This window comes from Chroicocephalus ridibundus, chromosome 5 (genome assembly GCF_963924245.1).
Source record: "Chroicocephalus ridibundus chromosome 5, bChrRid1.1, whole genome shotgun sequence".
Lineage (NCBI taxonomy): Eukaryota > Metazoa > Chordata > Aves > Charadriiformes > Laridae > Chroicocephalus > Chroicocephalus ridibundus.
The window spans coordinates 42,038,200-42,060,243 of NC_086288.1; the positions used below are offsets into that span (position 1 = coordinate 42,038,200).

General features: G+C 62.7%; 2 protein-coding genes across 5 annotated transcripts in view; one reads left to right on the plus strand and one right to left on the minus strand.

Moving 5' to 3' along the window:
- LOC134516074 (dedicator of cytokinesis protein 2-like) overlaps positions 1–22,044 on the minus strand; it is a 78,129-nt gene that overhangs the window by 15,684 nt on the left and 40,401 nt on the right. The gene's annotated exons all lie outside the window — the stretch shown is intronic.
- On the plus strand, positions 1,294–21,996 carry LOC134516075 (INSYN2B protein-like). 2 transcript variants are annotated; one of them, XM_063335956.1, is made up of 4 exons: positions 1,294–1,440; positions 11,934–13,831; positions 18,120–18,194; positions 21,589–21,996. In XM_063335956.1, the coding sequence occupies exons 2-4, from the start codon at positions 12,294–12,296 to the stop codon at positions 21,785–21,787; spliced, it is 1,812 nt and encodes a 603-aa protein (XP_063192026.1). In that variant the 5' UTR covers positions 1,294–1,440; positions 11,934–12,293; the 3' UTR covers positions 21,788–21,996. The 2 variants fall into 2 exon arrangements, with proteins under 2 accessions (XP_063192026.1, XP_063192025.1); XM_063335955.1 differs by lacking the exon at positions 1,294–1,440 and having other exon boundaries at positions 10,638–13,831.

A 22,044-nucleotide genomic window follows, 5' to 3' on the forward strand; every position in this document is an offset into this window, starting at 1 on the left:
GGCAAAGCAGGGAAAAGTGCCACAAATGCACCTATGTTGCCTAAGCATCCGTGTGTGCAATGCCACGGAGACCCAGTCTCAGGAGAGAGCCCGTGGTGGAAGCCGGGGTCGCCTTCCCCACTGACAGAGCCTGCTGTGCAGCCACACGGAGCAGGAGCAGCCTGAGCCTTGGCTGAGGTTCTGGGGGGGCATTTCTCACGTACCAGCCAGGGTGCATGTCACCCACCACCACCACAGAGAGAAGCACTGCACGACCCGCACAGCCCCGTGGGGAACGTGGGGCAAGGCAGGAAGGCGAGGGAAGGAAACTCTTGCAGCAAGCCAGTCTGTTCTGGGGATTTGATGAGATTAGTTCAGTCATCTGGAAACAGCTGTGCTGGTGGCTGCTGGAATTAGATCCAGGTGAACTCCCTGCACTGCCTGCTACACCTTCTTCAAGAGAAACTGCATTTACATTTAAATTACATTACTGGGAGCCACACAGCCAGGCATTGATACATCCATATGGGATGTGGTTTGTCCTGCGGATGGCGCGTGCATGGGGAATGAACCCAGGGGTAGCCCAGCACAGTGTGCGGCCCCAAAACCCACTGGGTGGTCACAGACATGGATGGTCCCAGATGGCCCCCAGCCAGGTCACAGTCCTATCACCCAGCACCTCCCAGAGCCACCGCACCAGCTGCTGCAGCCCCAGCAGGGCTGGGACACCCTGCAGGGCCACGACACCCGGCAGGGCCGCAGAAACAACAGGCTCGAGGCTGGAGAAGAGGGTCTGCAGTCTCTGGGGGGGTGCTGCACTCCTGCCTGCTGCTCCCCAGCTCACGGACCTGTCGGGGACCCTGCCTGCTGACTCCTGCCGCCCCGCAGCCCTGCCCGGCGCAAAGGCCACCTTCCCCCCGTGCCCACGGCCACGCTGCCTGTCGCCACACCTCCGGCCCCGGGGCGAGCAGGAGCTTTTCCCGGCCCGGCGCTGATGGGCTGGGGGATAGTGGGGGATAGGGGCTGTGCCCCACCGTGTGCTCGGCCCCGAGCACCGGACTGGCCATGGTGCCTGCACTCCCCCGCCTCGCCCCCAGGGCAGGCGCTGCCCAGAGCCTCGACGGTCCCGGTCCCGGTCCCGGTCCTGCCCTCCCCGCCCACCCGACACTCGCGATACCGGAAGAGGACCACGGGACCGGGAACGCGCAGCCATCGCATGGCCCGAGGAGCCCGAGAGGCTGCAGGTACTGGGGCTCCGGGTCACGGCGTAGCCGAACACCCCGGACCCCGCCAGCACCGCCGCCAGTGCCCACCCGCCGCTCCGACGCCGACCCCGGCTCCACCCCGGCCCAGCCCCGCCCCCGCCGGCTCCGCCCCGGTACCGGCGAGCCCGCGCGGCTCCACCCCGCCGTGCCCCGCGCCCGCCGCTGGTCGACCCGCGCCGCTGCCGCCGAGCACCAGGTACCGGGCGGGCTGGGGAGCGGGGCCGCGACTGGCGGAGCGGAGCGGAGCGGGGTGGCGGCCGGGCCGGGCTCTGCGGGCATCGGCCCTGCGGCGCCCGCTCGTTGCGCCGGGAGCGCCGCGGTGGCGGGGCACGGGCCGGCACCGGGACCCCGGGCGGTGCGGGCACCCGGGGCGGCGTGGTAGCCCCGCGGCCGGGGGCGACGCGGCGGAGGGACCTGGGGTGGGGGACCCGAGGCGGTGTGGAGACCCTGGGGCCGGGAACGGCGGAGCGCTTCGGGGAGCCCCGAAACCAGGACCCCGTGACGGTGCGGGGACCCCGGGGCGGTGCGGGCAGCCGCGGCCGGGAACCCGGTGCAGCGGCCCGCGGGATGCGTGGTGGCCGGCGGGGCCGGGGCAAGGGTGGCCGGGTCGGGTGGCCGAGGGGAGGGTGGTCCGCCGTGCCCCTTCCTCCCCGCCGCCGGCGTGGGATGCCCGGCCCCGAGCGGTCTCGGCCGCCCCGGTGCCCCGTGCTGCCGGCGGTCGCAGCACTCTCCGGGTAGTCCCCCCCTCTGCCCTGCCGCCGAGCAGGAGCTGCCCGGGGAAGTGCGGGAGGTATGGAGGTGGTGGCACCCGGGTGGCTGGTGGCACCCCTATGCCAGGCACCCTACAGCAGGCACCCTGCACCAAGGTGGCCGGTGGCAACCTGCACCGAGCCAAGCCACTGGCTGCCATGGCAGGGGTCTCTGGGGGGCACAGCCATGCTGGAGGCAGTGGCGTGGTGTGCAGCTGAGGGAGATAAATCTGTGCTGAGAGCTGCTGTGATAGAGGGGCCGAAGACCCCCCGAGGGCCAGGCGTCCCTGTGCTGCAGCCCTGCTGCCCACTCCGCTTGCCCTGCTGTGCCGCCCCGGCCCGTGGCACCTCCACTTGCCCAGCAGCTCCGCGCGGGAGATGCGGGGAGGGAGCTGCGCTCCGGCAGCAGCCTGCCTCCCTCAGCCCGGCTGGCTGGCGCTCTGCTCCCCCTCGTTAGGAGACGCGTCCATCAGCCAGGGCTGTGTTTGGTTGACACACGCACACACACGATCCTAGGGATGTCACTTTCTGTACCACACGTCGCGCTGACGCCGGCTGAGGGTACGGCTGCTCGCGCTGGAGGGATTCAGCCCACGTTGCTCCCAGCAGCTCCCAGCGCCGTGCTCTGTGTTCAAGGCCTTTGTGTCTGTCGGTGGGGCTTTGGCAGCCGCTGAGGCAGGAGCGGAGCCGGGTCCAGCGTCTGCTGTTCCCCGTGAAATAGGAAGGCTCTCCATGGAGCTGTTTTTCTGTTCAGAGCACGAGGTGGACACGTATGAGTAATCGCCGGGGCTTTGCCAGTGTGTGCCTGCACGGGGACAGCGGGCATCAGCCTGTGTGCTCTCAGAGGCGCAGAGTGCTCCCTGCCAGCTTGCAGCTCCCGGTGGTCTCATCACCTCCTGGGGGGCATGGGAGTGAGCCCCTTGGGACAGCCGCGGCGGCAGGGGATGCTGGGGACTGCTGGCCGTGCTCCCTGCCTGCTGGTGGAGAGGGGCCGGAGAGCTGCCGGGGAAGTGATTCCCAGGCAGAGACGGGCTTAGGCTGGCACCTGCCGTCCTTTCCCGGCGTGTCTCCTCTCTGCAGGAAGCATTCAGTCCTTCCAGTGCGCTTGGAGGAGTGGAGTGGATTTACCCGCAGAAGCTCCTTTAGACTGAGGTTATCTTCTTTATGAATTATAATTATTATAATTATTTAATAGCATGGTAGCATCCAGAGGCCACAAATAATTAGTGGGTCTATTCCGTTCTGTAGTAACAATGCTATTTCAGTCTTAACTGGTGCTTTTAGACAGGGTCTTTCTTGCGTGGTCTGTATCATCCTGGCTGTTTGGTGGGTGGGTGGGGAAACCGAGGCACACGGCAAAGACAGACACTTGCTAATTCCTAAATTCCCCTGGTAGCCAGTGTTGTCTAAAGCGCATAAAGATAAAGGCGGGCGGCGGGGGGGGTGGCTGCTAGATGGCATTGGAAATCCACTTAAAGGCAGGAATTTGTATTCTGAAACGACGTTCTCCCTATCTGTGCTGGGAGGCTGCAGCCGCAGAGGCCTCCTGTGCTGGCTGCCAGGACTGCGGCCGGGCGAACACTGGTGGGACTGGGGGGCTGTCTGGTGGGGGGGGGGCACTGCCTGCGCCTGGGGGTGAGCCCCCGGGAGTCTGGACTGGGGCATGCAGGGTCGACCAGGGCACTGCAGTCGCCTCTGAACTGCTGGGCGGCGAAGCCTTTCCAGCTTTTTCCAGAAATGCGCTTTGTGGACAGCTTGTGGCTTTCTAATAAGATTTCTGGCATGCGAAGGAGCACACGGAGTCCCAGTCTGTCAGGGCTCCCCAGCTCGGCCGGCTGCTCTGCTCGCTGGGGCGGTCTGACTCCAGATGGGTGCCTGAGAGCATTTCTCCAAGAGGTGGGACGTTCCTCCCCAGGAAGGCGCAGAGCTGCGGGAAGTCTTGTGATGAGCTGCGTCTCCCGTGGCCGAAAGTCTCTGGGCCGTGTCCTACTTCTCTTGTCCTGTAATTGCTGCAGGAATAGCCCGTGTCGGAGGCACCAGCAGAGCCCGTGTGCTTCGGTGCTGGGCACCAGCTGAGCTCTTCTGCTCTCTGGGCTGGATTTCCGCGTCAAGTGTTTTCCTGCGTCCACGCAAGGCATCGTCTCCGGGACTCAGAGGAATGTGATACTGCCCACGCCACGGTCACTGGGAAGGAAGCAGCCAAACAAGGCGTTTGCTTCCTCCCGCAGTGGTCTCTTCTGTAGCCCCTAGGAAAGATGCTGAATCGCAGCACCCAGCAGCAGTTGCAGACCATGCAAGGGATGCTCTCCCGCTTTTCCACGAAGACTTGGGATGTGAAACAAACTCCTCCTGACCTCATCCCGCTCCGTATGGGCTGTTTGCCACGGTCTGCCCATGTTCCCCTGGGTAGGTCACCCTACCTCTTCATGTATCATTTAAAATGGTGAGATCAGTGCTCCTCCGCCTGGCAAAGAAAGGCGGGAAAGCAAGCAGGTAACAGCAAGAACAGAGACACTACTGTCATGACAGCTGTATTAGCATCCATGGGAGACAGAGGAATAATTTGGCTTCCGCAGGCTTCTGAAGGCTTTGTGCAAAGGCTTTGTACTTCACTGTGTCTCCTGACCACATAAAGTCTCCATCTGACAGCACCAGCATATCTGCAGTTGAAAGAGAGAGGAGCGATGCAAGTGAGAGTGGATGACCTCTGCGTGCTGGGAAGAGGGTGTTGTTACTTCTTCCCTAATTGATGGGATCCCTTCCATGGGGCATTAGGTGTGGTGAGGGCAGCCGGGAGCTTCAGGCAGCCCTGGAGAGGTGCCTGCAGGGTGCCCGGGGGCGCTGGTGCTGCGGGGAGGTGGGTGTCAGGGGCTCCCTGCTGCAGCCGGGCAACAAGAGCCTTCTCCTGGGCCCTGTGGCTGTGAGAGTGACTAATTTTCCTGCAGAGCACTTCAGCCAGTGACCTAAATAGAGATGCATGAACATCCCTTGGCTCGTGCGAGCTGCTGTTTGCACCGGGCCCTGGCTGACACAGGGGAGGACCCGTGTGTCGGCGATGCTCCCCGGAGGTCCCGGGCGATGCTCGCTGGGCTGCTGTGGAGCACAAGGAACCCAGGGCATTGCCCCGACTGCAGGGGGACTGCGCCTGGCGTCCTTAGCCGGGCCAGCCTGGGTGTTTCTGGTGGAGCCCCACAGCATTCAAGCAGAGCCTAAGACCTTGCCTTGAACGCTCCCAGGAGGGAGGAGGTGGAGGGCTGCAGGTGTGGGGGGAGGCTGCGAGGATCATCGGAGACAGGGGGAGCTGGCCCTGGGGGACGCTGGCAGAGCCGGACTTGCTGAGCACTGCAAAGCCTGGCCAGAGAAAGAACGTGCGTCCTCGCTGTGAACGCACAAGGGCTGAACGCTGGGAAGAGCTGTTCAAGCGGAAGCACTATATTGGCATGAGCACAGTCGGATATAAACTGGCCATGATTAAGTGCTTGCAGGAAATTAGAAGGTCTATGAGCCACTGAGCAGCCGGGCTCTGGAAGAGCCTCCAAGAGAACCATGAGGGTAGAGCATGAGCTGGCTTCATGGCGGAGCTTCCTCAGCGAGGAACCAGATTTCAGGTTTGCTTGCTGCCTGAGGAGATGCTCTTAGTCCTCCATCCTCAGGTCCCACAGATGCTCCAATCCGAGTACAAACGTGTTGAGTCCTCTCGGAGCCAAAGCAGGATTAAGCTCTGCTGCTGAGTGATGTATCATGAACCTGGCTTCTGCCCGGTCCTCCGCTGAGAGCAAATGCCTCATCCTCTGGTGCCACCCCTCTCAGCATCAGTAGCACCTCTTTCCTTTCCAGAGATCAGGAAAAGTAAAGGTTTTGTCCCAAGAGAAGCTGTTGTACCCAGTGAGTGGAGCTGGGTAATTAGCTGTTCTCTTCTGCGGTTCCAGGAGAATATGACTTCCCCTCTCATAAATCTAATCTCCTGGCTTCCTGCGTCTTGAGGAGAAGATTTATGTGTCTGCTCTGGTTTTCCCTCTGCCACAGACATTACCAGGAGGACAAGGTGGAGGATGGGTGGAGAAAGGGCCGAAGCTGGCAGGGACGTTCATGGGTAGGGATGTTCATGGGTGTGTGGGGCAACTGGATCCTCCATCAGTGCCTGCAGTCCTGCTGTTCGATGGCCATAGCTGGGGTCTGCCCAGCAACCTCGTAAGTCCTGGACTGGTCTCTCCCGCAGGACACTGATGTCCATCGAGTCAGGGGGAAGAGCTGAGCTGGGCCTTGCTGCCCCGGAGGAGGAGGCAGGCAGGCAGCTGGAGACTTTCCCTCCGCTGTGCAGGATTTTCGGTGGATGTAGGTAACTTTCTGGACAGGATGGTGTGAAACAGGTCTCTGTTCCTCCGAGGTCAACGCTGCAGCCCATGAGAGATGAGTCTCAAGATACAAAACCAGAAGATTCAGTGCCCCCCTCTCACAAAATTCGCCATCAATCAGTACTGGCCAAAGAGGAGTGACCCAATCATGGAGCCATTGGCTCTCCAAGGGAGGAGATTCACAAACCCTTTACAGGCTGCAGATAGGAGCTGACAGCGCAAAGCACAGGCTGGTGATGCAGGACCAGGTTTTGGATCCCACCACCCAAAGTGGCATGGCAGGATCCAAAGGGCTCCAGGCTGGGGATGGCTGCTGGGCTGATGCGTCATTCAGAGCCCTGGCGCTACTCACAAATCCCTGTCGTTCTGAGGAGTATTTGATGTTTGCGGGGAGTGAGGACAATCTGAGGACTGTGTGGGATTCGGCACCTGAAGTTCAGCGGTGTCCGTGACCAGGTCATAGGAAGAGGTCCCTGATGCTTCCTTGGCTCCTGGGCTCATTCAGCAGAGGAGACGTCATTCCCAACTGCGCTGAGCACCCAGCTGAAACGGAGAGCCCACCGCTGAAGTACTCGTGTCATCTATTGCATTTTAGTGTTGGCGTCTGGTTTTATCTATGCATCATCTGATGTGACCTGCTGTCTCACCTTACTCATGGAGCTCGTAATTCCCAGATGAACTAGAGGAGAAAAACACTCAGACCTTAAAAAATTGCCAAGACGGAGGATCCACCACCATGTAAATCCTTTACAAGTTGCTCTAGTGCCGACTGGCCTCGCGTTTTAAGAAAGTCGCTCCGCTGACTACGCTGACCCCCCCCGACTTTCAGCCGCCGGGTTTCACTGCGCTTTGCCTGCTCGGCCAGAGAGGAGCCCGAAGCTCCTGCAGTGGAGGCCCCTCCTGCGCAGCGTCCGCTCCGTGCTCCTCTCATGGCTCTGGCTTTGTCTTTTTCCTTCCTTGCCTTTCTCTCAGCCTTGGTATAATCCGCACATTTGCCCAGTGACGAGGTTTTTTTTCCTGTGAGGGCCCGTCTGCCCCTCCGCGGGACCTGGGCAGAAGCACGGCTAATTGGCGATGATCACTGGATGATTATGTCTTGAGACACGCTGGTTAGCCAGTTTTTAATCCATTTAATGCGTGCCACATTGCTTTCGTATTATTCTGCTTTCTTCGTCAAAATGTCAAATGCCTCACAGAAATCCAAGTCTGCTCCATCGAGGCTTTTACCTTCATCGACCAAACTTGGAACCTCATCAAAACAGACAGCAAATTGGTTTGATGAGCCGTGTTCTCCATGGCCTTGTGCTGACTGGCATGGCTGGTACATGCTGCCGTCCTTCAGCTGTTACTAGTCAAGCTCTGAGCCTGTTCCCTCACTGCTGCCTCGGGCTGGCGGTTGCATGCCCCGGCCAGTGTTAGCCCACCTGCACCCTCCTGGCTCCCCCTGGGCCAGGGCCCATCCCACGTACTCAGGCTCTCCTGAGGCCACTCTCCACGGACATGCCCCAGGGGGGACCCCGAGGTCCCCTGTCCCGCAGGTGCAGAGCCCCGTAGGGCACGCAAGAGCAGAGCACTGGGGCTCAGCCCCCCGCCTCCTTTTTCATCCTCAGGAGGTCGCGCAGCCCCGCTCCCTGGCTGAGCACTGGCTGGGCAGGCAGGAGCCGCTGCTCCTCATTGTCACTAGCAGGGATCTCCTGAGAGCCGCCTGCACAGGGCGCCTGCGCAGGGCACCTGAGGACAAGCATCGGCCACCACACAGTAGTTAGGACAGGTCTCCTTCAGCCATCCCCTCCCCTCCCTGACTCTGTCCTCCATCCCCCTCGTCCCCCAGGAAAGAGGAGCTACCACACCCCTGGGCTCCCGATAGACCGGACCCTGGAATGTGCTGCTGCAGGCTCTGGACCCCTTGTTTCTCAACATTGTCTTCCTGACAGCCTCCGGCACTGCAGGACTGGCCAAACCCATAGGTACCTTCTTCTGGGGTAGGGTGGCATTAGCAGGAGACATCCCTACTCCTGCTCCTCCAGTCTGACCAGCCCGGGTCACTGTACTGGGGTGGCCAGCGGAGAGCGCGGCTGCGTGCCAGGCACACGGTTACGTTGGCTGGGGTAGCCAAATACGTGGGGGGTGTGGGTGAGTGCGTGGCCCCGGGAATGGAGGGCTCAGTGCCATTTCCGAGTAAATATGCTTGAGGATAGCAGCTGGAAAACACTGGTGCAGCTGGGTGCTGGGTGCCTCTGCTTCTTGCGCAGCCCCTTCCCAGTGGCCCTTTCTGTGCATCCAAAATGTCCCTGGAGCCGCGCTTCCAGACGGATCCATCGGCAGAGCAGTTTCCTTGGATTCAGCTACTGTATGGGGCTGGGCGGGGGACGACCATCAGATACAGCAGCTGCTGGGTTGCACAGTCCTGATTCCGTCCTACAGCGGGACTCATTATCAGCACTCGAAGAAGCCGGCACGCTGCAAACAGCGCCCGAACGCAGCACCAAATCTGACTGTACCATAAAGCGTACGCAGAGAGATGAGTGGGAGGGTCCTAGCTTTTGGTGTTTGACATCCTCCGAGCCGTTCCCAAATGGAGTTAGGGCATGTATAATTTATGGACTTTTTCTTTGTCCTTGTGGCTTGTCTCTGATCTCTCCAGCGGTGCGGTTCGGGAGGCAGAGGGTGCCTCAGCGGAGACCCCGCTGACTGACAGCCTCGCGTTTGCTGCGTAGGCAGTGGAATGGCCTCGTCTCGCTCTGCCATGGGCCGTGGCTCCACAAGGTCCCCACTGCAGGCTCAGGGGGGCTGCATCTGCACTCAGACCATGCCGGTAGTGCTCCTGCCCCATGCTCGGCTCTTGGAGCGGCTCCTGGTACCCTCTGCCCCATGCCCATTAGCGCTCTCATTAAGGAAACCTCCGGAGGAGGCTGGCCACATGCAGGCTGCCCTCCAGGAGCGCTCAGCCCAGCCACACTGGTCCCAAGCCGTGCTCAGGAGGCCGGTCCAGCGCAGAGATGTGCCAGCTGGCCCTGCTCTGCCGCTCAGCGTGTTGCCTCCCTGGCACAGATGCAGCCAGGGATGCTGAAGCGGGACCTGGGCAGTGGGTCCTGAGCTCCGTGCTGTGGCCCCGGGCGAGGAGAGGTGACCCTGTGGCTGCTGCAGAGTCTTGGGCAGGGGCTTGCCCCACAGCTCCTTGCCATCCCAGCGGGCTCTGCCCCATCCCATGCCCCGGGTCAGGCACCCACTGTCAGGCGTCAACGTGGGGCTGCTCCTCCCGGAGTCACACGCAGCCTGCGGCGAGTGTGGGGCGCGGGGGCAGGTGGCGTTGGCTCCGTCCCTGAGCCAGCTCTCTCCTCCGCCTGTTGCTGTCCATACTAACGAGGTGCCCCATCCCTCCGCTGTGTCTCCGTCGCGTCCTGCCTCACAAACATCTCCCGGTGTCTGGGCACGGCTCCAAGCTCGGGAAAGGAAAGCGCCGGGCGGCTGGGCGGCGTGTGGAGCAGCATCCTGACTAATGCCATGCTGGGGGCGCAGAGGCACCGGGGTATGCGGTGCTGGGGCAGAGGCTGGGGCGGGGGGGCTGCGTGAGCCCCCCGCTCCACAAGCCACTGAGCTGGGGAAGCATCAGACACCGGCGTGCTTAGAACTCGGGAAGTTTGCTCGTTACCAGCACTGGGTGACTCCAGGCCGCTGTGCTGAGTCAGCCGCTTCGTTTCAGCAGGAGCAAGGCAAGACGGCAAGGGGGGCTGGGGGGGCTGGCCGATGCCTTGTATCTGTCCGCAGTGAGGGCAGGAGGGCTGTGGAGCAAGCAAAGGCTCCTGTCTCGGTGTGCCAAAGAGGGCGCGGGGTCACTGGGGGAGCAGTGGGCTGTGGTCCGGGGCAGGGTCTGCCAGAGCCAGCCGTGGGGATGCGGGATGCAGGACATGGCATGGTGGAGTCCGTGCCACGGGGGAGCCCACATCGCTCTGCGGCTCGCCCACACCGCAGGTACCTCTGGATGTCTGCAGACCTCGAATGCTGGGAGACTGAACTGCCAGGCAAAGCAGTGCCGCTGCCCGTCGAGGCTGGCGTCTCCATCTCTGTCACCCTGTCCTTGATGCTGCTTCCCAAAATGAGCCGTTACCTTCCTCTCCATCCCAAGGGGATCCCAAGCAGGGTTCCCAGTGTGCAACCCCTGCTCTGCAGTGTTGTATGCCCCGGCAGCGTGACAGGCCAGGGCAGCAGCTGGTGAGCAGGGTGGACAGAGGCAGAGCCCGGCGGGCATGGGGGCTTGGCGCTGGTGTGGTGGGGGGATATGGCCAGGACGGGGCTGAGGAGGGAGGTTTGCCTGCGCCGGGAAGAGGAGCCCTGCATAGCTGTGCGCAAGCGATGGCAGGGACGGAGACATGGCTGGGTGTGATCCCCCCTGCGTGAGAGCCCCTGCTCAGGGGCAGGGCCAGCCCCCCGCTAGGTCCTGCCCCTCCGACACCTAGGAAGTGCTGCTGGTGTCAGGGACACAACCCTGGGCAGGAGCCGTGACCTCGGTCCTCCAGCCAGGTCCTGGTGGTAGCCCTGTGAGCAGGAGCCGTGCCATGTGCCTGCTCATGAGGCAGGGCGGGCAGAGAGCTGCGGTCGGGCAGGCTGCCTGGGGCCGCGCGATGGCAGAAGGTACGATGCCCCAGGGAGACCTCGCTCTCCAGGGCAGCCCTGCAGCAGAGCCAGGGCGAGAGCTGGAGAGATACCAGCAACCGCCCTTCTCTGTGGGCAGGGAGCAGTCCCCTGGTCTCACCGAAGTCACCGTCTTAGCCACAATGCCTGTTCTCTATCTCGGCTGGTTCTCACATGCCCGAGCTGGCCCACTGTCCCTGAGCCACGGTCTCCCCGGCTGCCCACGGAGCTGGTCCCCCCACGCCGGCAGCCCACCTAGCCCTGCCGCACCTCCGGTGGGTGCTGCATGCAGGACACATCCCCTGTACCCAGTCTGATCATCCAACTCACAGGACGGGTCCCCTGTGCCCAGTCCAGCCATGTGCCCCACAGGACAGGTCCCCTGTCCCCATTCCGGTCATCCCACACACAGGACGGGTCCCCAGTACAGCCCTGCCCCATGCACGACAGGTCCTGTGCCCACTTCAGCCATGACCCGCACAGGTTGGGCGCCCCACACCTTGTCCAGCCCCACGCAGAGTCCATGCCTCGTGTAGAGCGGATGCCCCAAGTCCACCCGTCCCGCGCAGGAGCCCACCGTGGCCAGCCCAGCTCTGCCCAATGCCCACAGGCAGCAGCCCCCCCTGTGCCTGCCCCACTCCCGCCCTCCCACTGCCAGCGCCCCACAAACGCGAGGCACCAGCCCCAGTGAGGCAGAGCTATTTTTAACAGCTGCTTCTGCTTGATTTGAGCTGTGAACTTGTAACGTGTTTATGCTAAAGGGGTTTCTTTTTTTCCTTCTCTCTTTGTGCTGAAGAGGCAGCGCCGGAGATCAAAGCTTGTCTCTTTGCGTTTTGTGATGGTGGGGCTGGGAGGGAGCGGGCAGAGGCCAGCGGCCCCACGGGGGACGCTCCTGTCCTCGGGGGGCTGCAGCAGCGGGGACGGGGCTCACCCATCTCTCTCTGTCCCCACAGGTCTGGGACCCCAGGAGCCATGGGCAGGGACTGCCAGCGCCTGGCGCCCTGGGCAGCCCGCTGCGGGCAGCACTGAGCCAGGGCAGACGGTGACAGGACCATGGGCTGCCAGCACCGCTGGGGAGGCATGGCGGCGGGCAGGGCTGTCGGGGCAGCGTGCCGGGGGCTGTAGGGCCAGGCGGTGGGCAGCATGCCCAGCGGCCCCTTGCCCACCTCCCACACAGCACCCCCTCTCCACGGTGGCACGGGATGAGGCCGCCCGCTGCCCTGGGCAGCTCCGGGCACGGGTGCAGCCCAGGGCTCCGGCCGCCGGTGCTTGGTCCCCCGTGCCCTGCCGCAGCGGCCCCGGGGCCCTGAGCCATGGTCAGCCGCGAGCCCCTTCCCGGCCCGGCTCCCGCCGGCGAGGGCGGCCAGGAGAAAGCCATGACGGTGCGTTCGGTGCTGCTCAACCGCGACTCGCCTGACATCGAGAGCCGCCTCAAGCGCCGGCGCAACCGCACGCAGCAGGTCCGCTTCAAGGACCTGGTGGAGGGCAGTGCGGAGCGGGCAGCCAGTCCCCCCCCGGGGCCCACGGCCGCCCACGGCCCCAACACCCCACGTGCCTCACCGCCCCCCAGGGACCCCCCTGAGCCGGCGGCTCTCTGTGCCTCCCGGCGGAGCTGGCCCCAGGCCCAGCCGGGCTCGCTGACGCTGCCCATGCCCAGGAAGGCGTGCATGAGCACCGCCATCCAGACCTCCCCCAGCATCCAGAAGCCCTTCCAGGCCTCCCAGCCACGCAGCAAGAGCGTCTGCAACATTGCCGGGGATGCGGTGCTGCCTGCCACCACGGGGAGTGCTTGGTGCCCAGCGGGGACCGTGCCCACCAGTGCCAGCCGTGCTCAGCCCCCACGGGCACCCGGCAGCCTCCCCGTGCACGATCATGCCGCAGCCCTCGCCCAGCACGCCGCCGTGTGCCGTGTGCCACCACCACCACCACCCAGGGATCCCTGTCCCCCTTATCCAGGCACAGCTGGGTGCCCCGCTGCCCGCTGCACCTCCCCAGCACAGAGCTGCATCCCTGAGCCCTGCCTGCCGTCCCCTGCCTGCGCCCGGCTCCGTGGGAATCCCGGGGGCAGCCGTGGGGCTGCCCCACGCCCAGCTTCCGTGCCCTGTGGTCAGCCCTGGCCACCCACCGAGCCGCGGGGGCTCGGCCGGAGCGACTCAGAGCGCAGCCTGCCCCATGGGCGCCCACCGCCCCAGCCCTTGCCATACCGCCAGCAGACTTTCCCTGCCACGGACACCCCCGGCCTCCGCCAGCCAGCTCAGGGCAACCCCCTGCGGGACCCCCCACCACCCCAGCACCAGCTCTGCGGCACACCATGGGGGGGGCCCTGCTGCACCTCGCCAGCCCCCATCCCACCAGCGCCAGGCTGGCACGGCTCTGCTGCCGCCGTGCCGGAGAAGACACCAGCTGCGCTCAGCCATCCAGACCCCCATGGTATCTGCAGCCGGCTACGTGCCGCTGAGCCTGGGCACGGCCGGGCAGGACCAGAGGGGCCCGGGGACCCGCTGCCCCTGGCCCCACACGGCCCCGGTGTGGGGACACAACCAGCCATGTGGGCACCGGAGGTCCCCCGGCATGGGCAGCCCTGCCTCACCACCGAGCAGTCGGAGACACTGCGCCACGTCCAGGACCTTCTGCAGCTGGTGGTGGCAGCCAAGGGGCCGCTGGGACCACCAGCGGAAGACGAGAACACCCGGACATCTCAGGGAGAGGGCCCCCGGGGGCCTGGGGAGCAGGGGGACCTGCAGTCCCAGCTTCAGTCTCTGGAAGGGGTGCTGGAGACCAGCCAACAAACCATCCGGGTGCTGCTGGACGTCATCCAGGACCTGGAGAAGAAGGAGGCCCAGCGGGATGGGTGAGCAGGCGGGGATGGAGGCAGGGGATGGGGGGGGGGGGGCGATGTCCCCCGGGGGGCTGTGGATGGAGAATGGGGGGGCCCTGACACAGATTTGGGTGCTGCCGCCTCCCGGACACGTTTGCCTCTGAGAAACTCGGAGCTGCCATCCACGCTTATGCGACACCATGTCTTGATGTGATGTCTCACCTGCCCCAGCTTGTTCTGCGTGTGCTCGTGGTGCCCTCCCCATGCCCAGGAAAAGGGTGCAGGGGGGCACAGGCCAGGGGGACGAGGAGAGCTGGGCCCCCCCGCCCCTGCTCTGATGCGGCTGATGTGCCCATCGGTCACTAGGAGCGGAGACCTGGGATGTCGCATCCCAACTGCAGGATCAGCCCAGCCATGGTGGGTGCCCCAGGGACAACTGCCTTTCCCCAGGGACAGCCTCCCTAATTCTCACGCCTGCTTTCAACCCCATCCTTCGAGTTATCCAAGGCAAAAATTCGGCCCCCAGTGCCCCAATGACTGACGCACCTGTGCCCTGGGGAGGTGCCCACACAGCCCTGTCCTGACCTGCTCCATGGGTGGTGGGGCAGGGCATCCCCTGGGCCAATTTTCCTTGGCCTTCCAGGTAGATTTGCCAAATGGAGCAAAGAGGTTAGTCTGTGATGGCCCAGAGCTGAGACCCTCCAAACTCATCTGACACAAGGGCCACCAACCTCCCTGGAGATGTGAGGAGCTGCTCACCTCGTGCCAGTCCTGGCACCCTCCCGTAAAACCCACTGGGGCATATTCCCCATGGCCCGAGAGAGCCAGCTCCCACCAGGGCAGTGCAATGATCCGGTCATTACATCTAAGGAAGCCTGCGTTGGCTGTAACTGAAGCACTGGCAAAGTGCTGGTGGGAAGGGGCTGCCAGAGGTCTCTGGTCCAACACCCACCAAAGGTGGGTGCAGCCAGGACAGGCTGCTCAGGACCTCGCCCAGCTGTGGTTTAGTGTTCAGGGGGATGGAGATCCGCCACCTCTTGGGCCCCTGTCCCAGTCTGTGACCACCCTCGGGGTGAAAATGTGCTCCCAGTCTCTAGTGCTCATGCAGCTCATGCCCTCTGCTCCTCGCAGGGCAAGAACCGGTGAAGAGAAACGTGCATGCAGCCTTTGTGACACTGAGCAGTGGCTGTAGCTCAGGCCGTTAAGCTCCTGCCATGATTGCCCTGGGTCAGTGTCAGGGAGGCAGCAGCTTTGCCCGGGCGCCCACGCTGGGAGGGAGCCAGAGGGAGCTTGGCCCATCCCATCTGTCTGCGAGGTGGCCCTGGGATGGTGGGGACTTCGGTGCCATGGACCATCCCCCGCACTGCTTAGGGGTGGCATTTCAGGTACAGCCGTGCTGTGCTTCAGCTGCGTGGGGACAGCCTGGGGCACTGGGACAGGAGAGCTTGTCAGTTTGGTGGCTCGTTAGTTTGGCCTCACAGGTGGAGAGGGGCTCAGCCTGCCAGGGACACTGAGCGTAGTGTGTGCTGCAGTGATATTGGTATGTCTGACTTGGCATGCGGTTTTGGGGAGGCAGGGTGGCACACGGGAGGAGATCTGGACCTGCCAGATGGGCAGCTCCTGGTAGTCCTGGCTCTGGTGCCTGCGCATGTGTTTAATTGTTTTACCTAAAGCAAATGACTGCTCAGTACCTCCTTCCAATTAGGAGCAACAGAGGTGGTGTGGATCCCACAGAGGGTTAGCAAGAGCGTGCAAGCCCACATGGGCGTTAAGGCGGAGTGTGCAGCACCATGCTCCATCCCTGGCACAGGCTGCCAGGCCACGGGTGCAGCCCGTGTGTGCCTGTCCCGGCCAGGAGCTGCCAGCAGCCCTGGGGTGCCGGCTCCCACAGACCCTTCCCTGTGCTCTGAGCACCCACTCTCCCTGCCCATGTGGGAGCTGCCTGCCCCAGTCGGCTTTGTGGGTGCCCTGGCCACTCCAGCCCTGGCACAGCACCGCCGGGAGGAGAGCTTGGTCCGGGGTTTGGCCCTGTTTGCCCCAAAAGAGGAGCAGCACTAGCCGAGGTCTCGCCTCTCTCGTGATCTCTGCTGCCACTGCTGGGCATCAGCATGCAGCCCCCTGCACAGCCCACTTGCCCCCCGCCTGTCAGGGTTGCCTGGGGGTCTGCTGCCCCCATGGGTTATGTGGCTGCTCGGAGGAGAAGGGCCAGGGAGTGATCCCCCCGCTGCGTGCGGTGCTGCCCTCCAGGGTGCCTGTAGATCTGCAGCCATGCCATGGCCATGCCGAGCCTCGTCCCTGCGGGGTAGAGCGAGGGCATGTGCAGAGGGGGGCCTGTTGAGAGCTCAAGTTTCTTCCCGCGGTCAGAATTGAGTTTGTCTGCTTGGGAAGCTGATTTAGCTTCACTGCGGGCAGCTTAATTAAGATCTCGGCTCTGTATACTGTTGCAGTCAAATGAGCAAACAAGATGCCCGGAGACATAAGGGATGGGATAGGAAATCGCATAAAAAATTATCCTAGTGTCCTGATGCTGAGGAACAGCATGGCCTCATTTGCCACGGGTCAGCGTCCGGCTCCAAGGTACCCACCATGCACCAGAGCGGTGCCACCAGCCCCGATGCCGCTCACGGTGTTACATGTCCTTGCAGGGTCCAGGCATCTACCGCTGGCAACATCCCACACCAAACACCTATCCCAGGATTAGATCTCATCCTGGTAGAGAGGCGCAGTTTATACAGCATTGGATAACCCCCACCGCACACACATATATATGTACTTTTTTTATATATACACATGATCTAATTTATGTGCTAAGAGTATAATCCCAATTGTAATACATAATTTGGTGCATTGAAAGACCTAGTTTTCGAGGACTGAGAACAGTCATGATCAAGGTCGAGTAATAGGAGGAAGATTTAAACAGGAAAATGTGACTGCTATGTGGGACGGGGGGGTGTTTTCTCAGCTGTCCCCCAAAAGCCGTAGCCTGCACTGCCTAAGAGGGACAATGGAGATGGGGCAATGGAGTCCACAAAGGTGACCAAAAGCATTTTATAGGGCCTTTCTCTTACAGCTCTAAGAGCAACCGGAGTTGGGGCACCACTGGGGAGCACCCACTGGCAGTGCTGGGTGCCAGGGGTCCATGGGCAGCTCCCCGGCACAGCCCCGGCACCATGAGGGCTTGGGAGGGTGGCAAAGCCAAAGGCAGACAAGCTTGTTCAGAGAAGCTGCAGGCGGCTGAGCTAGGAGAGATATCAGTGGACCATTTCCCCAGGGAGGTGGTGGCATTCCTACCAGCAGCCGAAGCCAGGGCCGGCGGTGGAATATGGAGGCTGCTGAGCTCAGGGGAGCATCAGGCTGTGGCCAGGCGAGAGGTTTGCTGCCAGTCCCTGGTGCCCCCTGGGACGCCAGGACACTGGGGCTGGTGGACACCCCACACTCAGAGTGGCAGGAGCTGGGATGTGCTGCTGGCAGGCAGTAAGGACAGCGGGGGCACTCGGTATACATGGGGGGACAAGAGCACAGAGCTGCCCCCCGGGCAGCAGGGCAGGCAGCCGGCGTTCGCCCAGCGGGGCCGCAGGGTATGTGCTCCCTGCGCAGCGTGCAGCTGGCCTGGGGATGCATCGGGACTGGTGTTTGGCACCAGTAGCAGAAACATTTGGGGTGCAGATACCTTCTGTAGAGATCGGGGAGGAGGACTTGCCTTGGGGTTGAGCTGAATGTTGGGGCTCATCGGCTTAATTTGAGTCCCATGCACCTTCCCTGGAGGAGGATGCTGCTCTGGTGCGAAAGCATCAAAAAGATAAATCCCGAGTTTGGCGTAGGCTGGTGATTAGGCTGGAGCATCTCCCTCTGCCCATCAGTCAGGGCACTGCTGTGTGCCATGAGTGCCCCTGCGCTGACCTCGCACTGCCCACAGTCTCGCTCCCTCTGTGCTGCCGTGTGTGGGGAGATGTGGGGAGATGCACGGTGGCCTGGGGTGGCCATGGGCATGAGGTTCAGCTATGTGTTGGAGATGAAAGGAGGTGTGAAGGATTCGGGCCTTCTGCTGTGCCTGTCTCTGGTTTGCAACCATCTGAGAAATCTGCGGAGCTGAGAGGAACCGCACTTGGCCTGGGCATCAAATGGCATCTCTCAAGAGGAGAGGAGCTGTGATCCCAGGGAGGACAGGATCTGGATCCAAGGGAGGAGAGGAGCTGGTTGGCAGCTCCTGGCTGCTGGAGCATGAACTCAAGACGCAGATGAGGTGCCTGGGGGCAGCTGGGGAGGCACAGGCAGACCGAGGCCGGGTATCCAGGCTCACAGCACTTCTGCTCTGTCGCAGGCGACACTCGTACCGGACAGGGCAAGACATCGCCAACTGTGGGACCTGCCGGGACTGTGCCTGCATCATCTACAGGTAAGAGCCAGCTCTGGCTCCCTGCACGTTCCCGGCGGGGCCCCTGTCCTCCTCCATCACTCAGACTCAGACACACTGGTGCCAGCTCTTTCCCCAGTGTGCTGTCGGGGCTCCCGGCACGGGTGCAGGCACCTCACCACTCTGCAGCCAGCTCCTACCACGTGTTGAAAGGCCAGAGCAGGGTCCTGGTGTTACTTGGCCTGAATCTGGTCGCTTTATCTCTGCGGAGAGCAGCTCCCGCTCCCAGGAGTAGCTGGGGTGATTTTCGTGAAGGACAGCTGACTGGCTGCAGCTGGAAGGAATGCTGCTCCAGTTGGATGGCAGAGCATTTATCTTCTATAAAAGCAGTGTATCGGGGAAAGCCTCATTAATGGCTGGTGGGTGGGCTTGCTCGCTCGCTCAGAGTCCAGGCTGCATCTCTTTGTCCCTGTGCCAGCTTTGCATAGATGCTGCAGAGGGGCTGCCGGTTGTGCAGGGAGTTCCTGCCCTTTGCCGGGGTCTGGGACTGCAGGGTCTCGGCTCTGCTTCCCTGGTGTCAGCTTTGGGTCGGGGTGTGGATGTGCTTTCCTCCAATGTGCTCTCTCCTCAGAGCCCATTTGGTCTCGGGAAAAGTTGTCTCACATCCTCCCAGTGTAGGCAGTGATGTGGCCGGGTCCCTCTCCCCATCAGCCCTGTGGGAATTGAGGAGCTGCAGTTTCGCCCGAGTCTTTGCCCGCCCCTCCAGGCATCCATGGGTGTCCATTTGCCCCTCTGTCTGTGCAGCCTGCTGTCTCCCTCTGTGGTCACGCAGGTAGCTGGGCAGGCATGTTCTCATTTTGCTATTAATTAGGTTTACTCCACTAGCACTCAGAAGTGCGGGATGTGTAGCGCAGAGCTGGCACCGGGCAGCGCTCTGTGGTGTGTGCATGGGGCGGTGTAGCCACTGCTGTGCTTTTGTGAGCCTCCGTGCAAGGGATAGACACGCTCTCCTTCAGGCATCTCCGGGATGGGGGGGCCCAGCTCCAGCCACCACTGCGCATCAGCATCCTCACAACCCCTGCGCATCCATACAACCGCGGCAGTGCTGCGTCCGTCTCTCTTGTTCTCCGCTTATTTACACCACAGACTCCCCCGCTGTAGCTCGTGGGGAACTTCAGTGCTAATTGGGTCTGACGAGCCTGTCTCCACGCGGCACTGCGGCGGGGAGAGATGTCACATGTGGAGGGGGGGTGGCTCCCTGTAATTGCCAGGCTCCCGCTGGGGACTCCCTCTGGGCTTCGCTGCCATCCGCGTGATGAGAGGAGAGAGGCTTCAGTGGGACACGGGACATGGTGTGGGGGGAGCAGGGGCAGCGCCAAGTGCAGAGTGCATGGGGTGCAAGGAGCCGGGGCAGCACTCCCAGCACTGGCCCTTGGGAATCCCTGCCTGTGTCCCATCCCAGGGCCATGCAGGAATGCGCCAGCTGTGCACCCCTATAGCAGCCCTGAGCATCCTTCCTCCGCATCTGTGCCGGGGACATGGGGTCCCTCCCCATGCTGCCCCCCCTGCTAGGGGGCTATCTGCTGTGGCTCACCCTTTATCCTAGAAATAGCTGGGGACAATCCGTGTCCTTGCAAAGCAAGGTGACAGGAGGTGAGAGGAGGTGTCAGCATGCCATGGGGGAGCTTGTGGGGAGCTCCCCGTGTGCAGGGTGGCCGTGCCACGTGCGTGTTCCTGGGCACACACCACGGCACCTTGCTGATCCGATGGGACGTGGCTGGTGTGAGATCAGAGCACTTTCCGTGTGAGGAAGCATCATGGCACGTGGCTGCCAGCAGCCAGCCTGTGCACTGTGGGGTGCTGCGGGGACACCGGAGGGCTCCCGCACTTGCAAGAAATCTAAGGACTATGGTGGGGGGGCACCCTAATTCCTCGTGTCACTAGTGGTGCGACAGGCAGCAGCACAGCCCTTGTATGCCTGTGCCACCTCCTGATGCTGCACCTGCCCTCAGGCCATGGGGGCTGGGTGCAGTGCCGGTGGCAGCAGCGGCAGGACGAGGGGCCCTGTCCCCAAGGACCCTCTCCGGTGGGGCTGAGTGTTAACCAGGGTCCCACGGGCCCTGGGCTTGCCCCACTGCGACGGCACCAGTCCCCAGCTAGGGCAGTTGGCTGGCACCCTGCCCTGGACAGGTCACAAGCAAAGTCTCAGCGTGTGTTGTTCTGAGCTGAGAGGGACCCCGCAGTCCCCGGGGGGATGGAGCATCACCACCAGAAGCTGTGTCCAGCTCGGGGGAGCACATCACAGTCCAGCAGCGAGGGAAGCACGCTGCTATGGCTGGTGATTACAGGGTGCCCGGCATGTCCCGAGCCTTCCTCTGCCCTCCCTGCCGTGCTGGCAATGCAAGGATGGCCAGCCCTTGCAGCAGTGCCACTGGTCCCTGCGGGGCACTAACAGGTGTTGTCGCTGATGGCCTGATCAGGGCAGAGGAGCCGCTGCACTCCTGAGCTGCGGACTCTGCCGCAGGAAACACCAATTGCCCGGTGCCTGAGTGCCACCTAAGTGCCACCAGCACAGTGTGCTGGGAACAAGTTCCTGGTACTTCGAGAGGCCCCTTGCAAGCAGATCAGCTCCCCAGAAGGGACTTGGCGTGTTTGTCCTCATTTAGGGCGAAGGAACTCTGGCGAGCGGGTGAAACAGAGGAAAAAGCACAGTCAAGCCCAAGAGAAAAGCAGACGTAGCACCAGGCTTTGAGGCTGGATAAGACAGAAGGTGCAGGAGGACCACCTGAGGGTGACCCAACCCGCAATATCCCCTGCCGCCAGGTCAGGGGCTGTTTGTCAGTCTGTCCCTCCAGAAGGAGAGGTCCCTGGGTGCTCCGGCACAGCAGGTTTAGCTGTGCGGTGCCACGTGCCCAGCTGCAGACCGCAGCGGGACTGCTGTTTGGGCCAGATCCGTCCCCCACCCGCCTCTTACAGCCTCTGAGGGTGAGGGTGGTGGGCAGAAGCTGTTTGAAGGGCATGCCAGCAGGACGTTCCCTTGCAGTGGCACACAGTGACCCCGGGAAGTCTGCCCACCAGGGAATGCCGGGAGCCCTGGAGAAAACTGCCAAAGACCAAAGGGCCACTCTGCACCGCAGGCTCCCAGCCGGCAGCTGCGTGCGTATGAGGCCCCTGCCCTTCCCAGGGGCTCTGTCATCCCCTCCAGCTGCAGGATGGCAGCCACCGAAGCCAGGCTGGCCACGCGTGCCGTCCCCATGCAGCAGTCTCAGGAGCGGAGGGGAGGCTGAGGTCCTGGGGACATGCTGGGGGCTGAGTGCCCTGGGGATGTGAGGGGGGCTCAGGTCCCCAGGGACTTGCAGGGGGGCATGGAGCCTTGGCAAGCAGGGGGGCTGTGGCGGGCGATGCCCTCTAATGCCATCCCCTTCCATGCCCGCAGTGTGGAGCATGATTTCCGGCAGCAGGAGGGCCGCTTCCAGCGGGTGCTGAGCCATATCGAGGGCGACACGACGCCGAGCTCCCCTGTGGCGGTGGCGGGGGCCGTCCTGACACCCAGGCAAGAGCCGTCGCCGGTGACGAAGCTACCTGCCAAGCTGGACGCGAAGAAATCCAGGCGCAAATGCTTCTGGTTCCTGTGAGCCCGCCAGGAGCACGGGGGCACTGTCCCAGCACTGACCCCCTGCCCATGTCTCCTTCCTCCTCTCCCTCCCTCTGACGGTAGGGTTTGGGTAGCACCAGCTTTTATATTTTTAACCGTTCAGTTTAATGTATCGAAGCCCCTGTGTAAATAAGGCGAGGGGAACAATGGCTGTATTTAATGAGGATTCAATAAATTCTACGGAGACGCTATTTTTGTTACATCCTCTCCCGCCTGTGCACTTCTGTTCTGGATGAG

Bases quoted from the DNA above. Each gene is read 5' to 3' on its own strand.
- LOC134516075 (XM_063335956.1), top strand. From the start codon at position 12,294: ATGGTCAGCCGCGAGCCCCTTCCCGGCCCGGCTCCCGCCGGCGAGGGC. The intron at 13,832-18,119 runs GTGAGCAGGCGG...GCTCTGTCGCAG, and splicing joins AAGGAGGCCCAGCGGGATGG to GCGACACTCGTACCGGACAG. The intron at 18,195-21,588 runs GTAAGAGCCAGC...CCATGCCCGCAG, and splicing joins TGTGCCTGCATCATCTACAG to TGTGGAGCATGATTTCCGGC.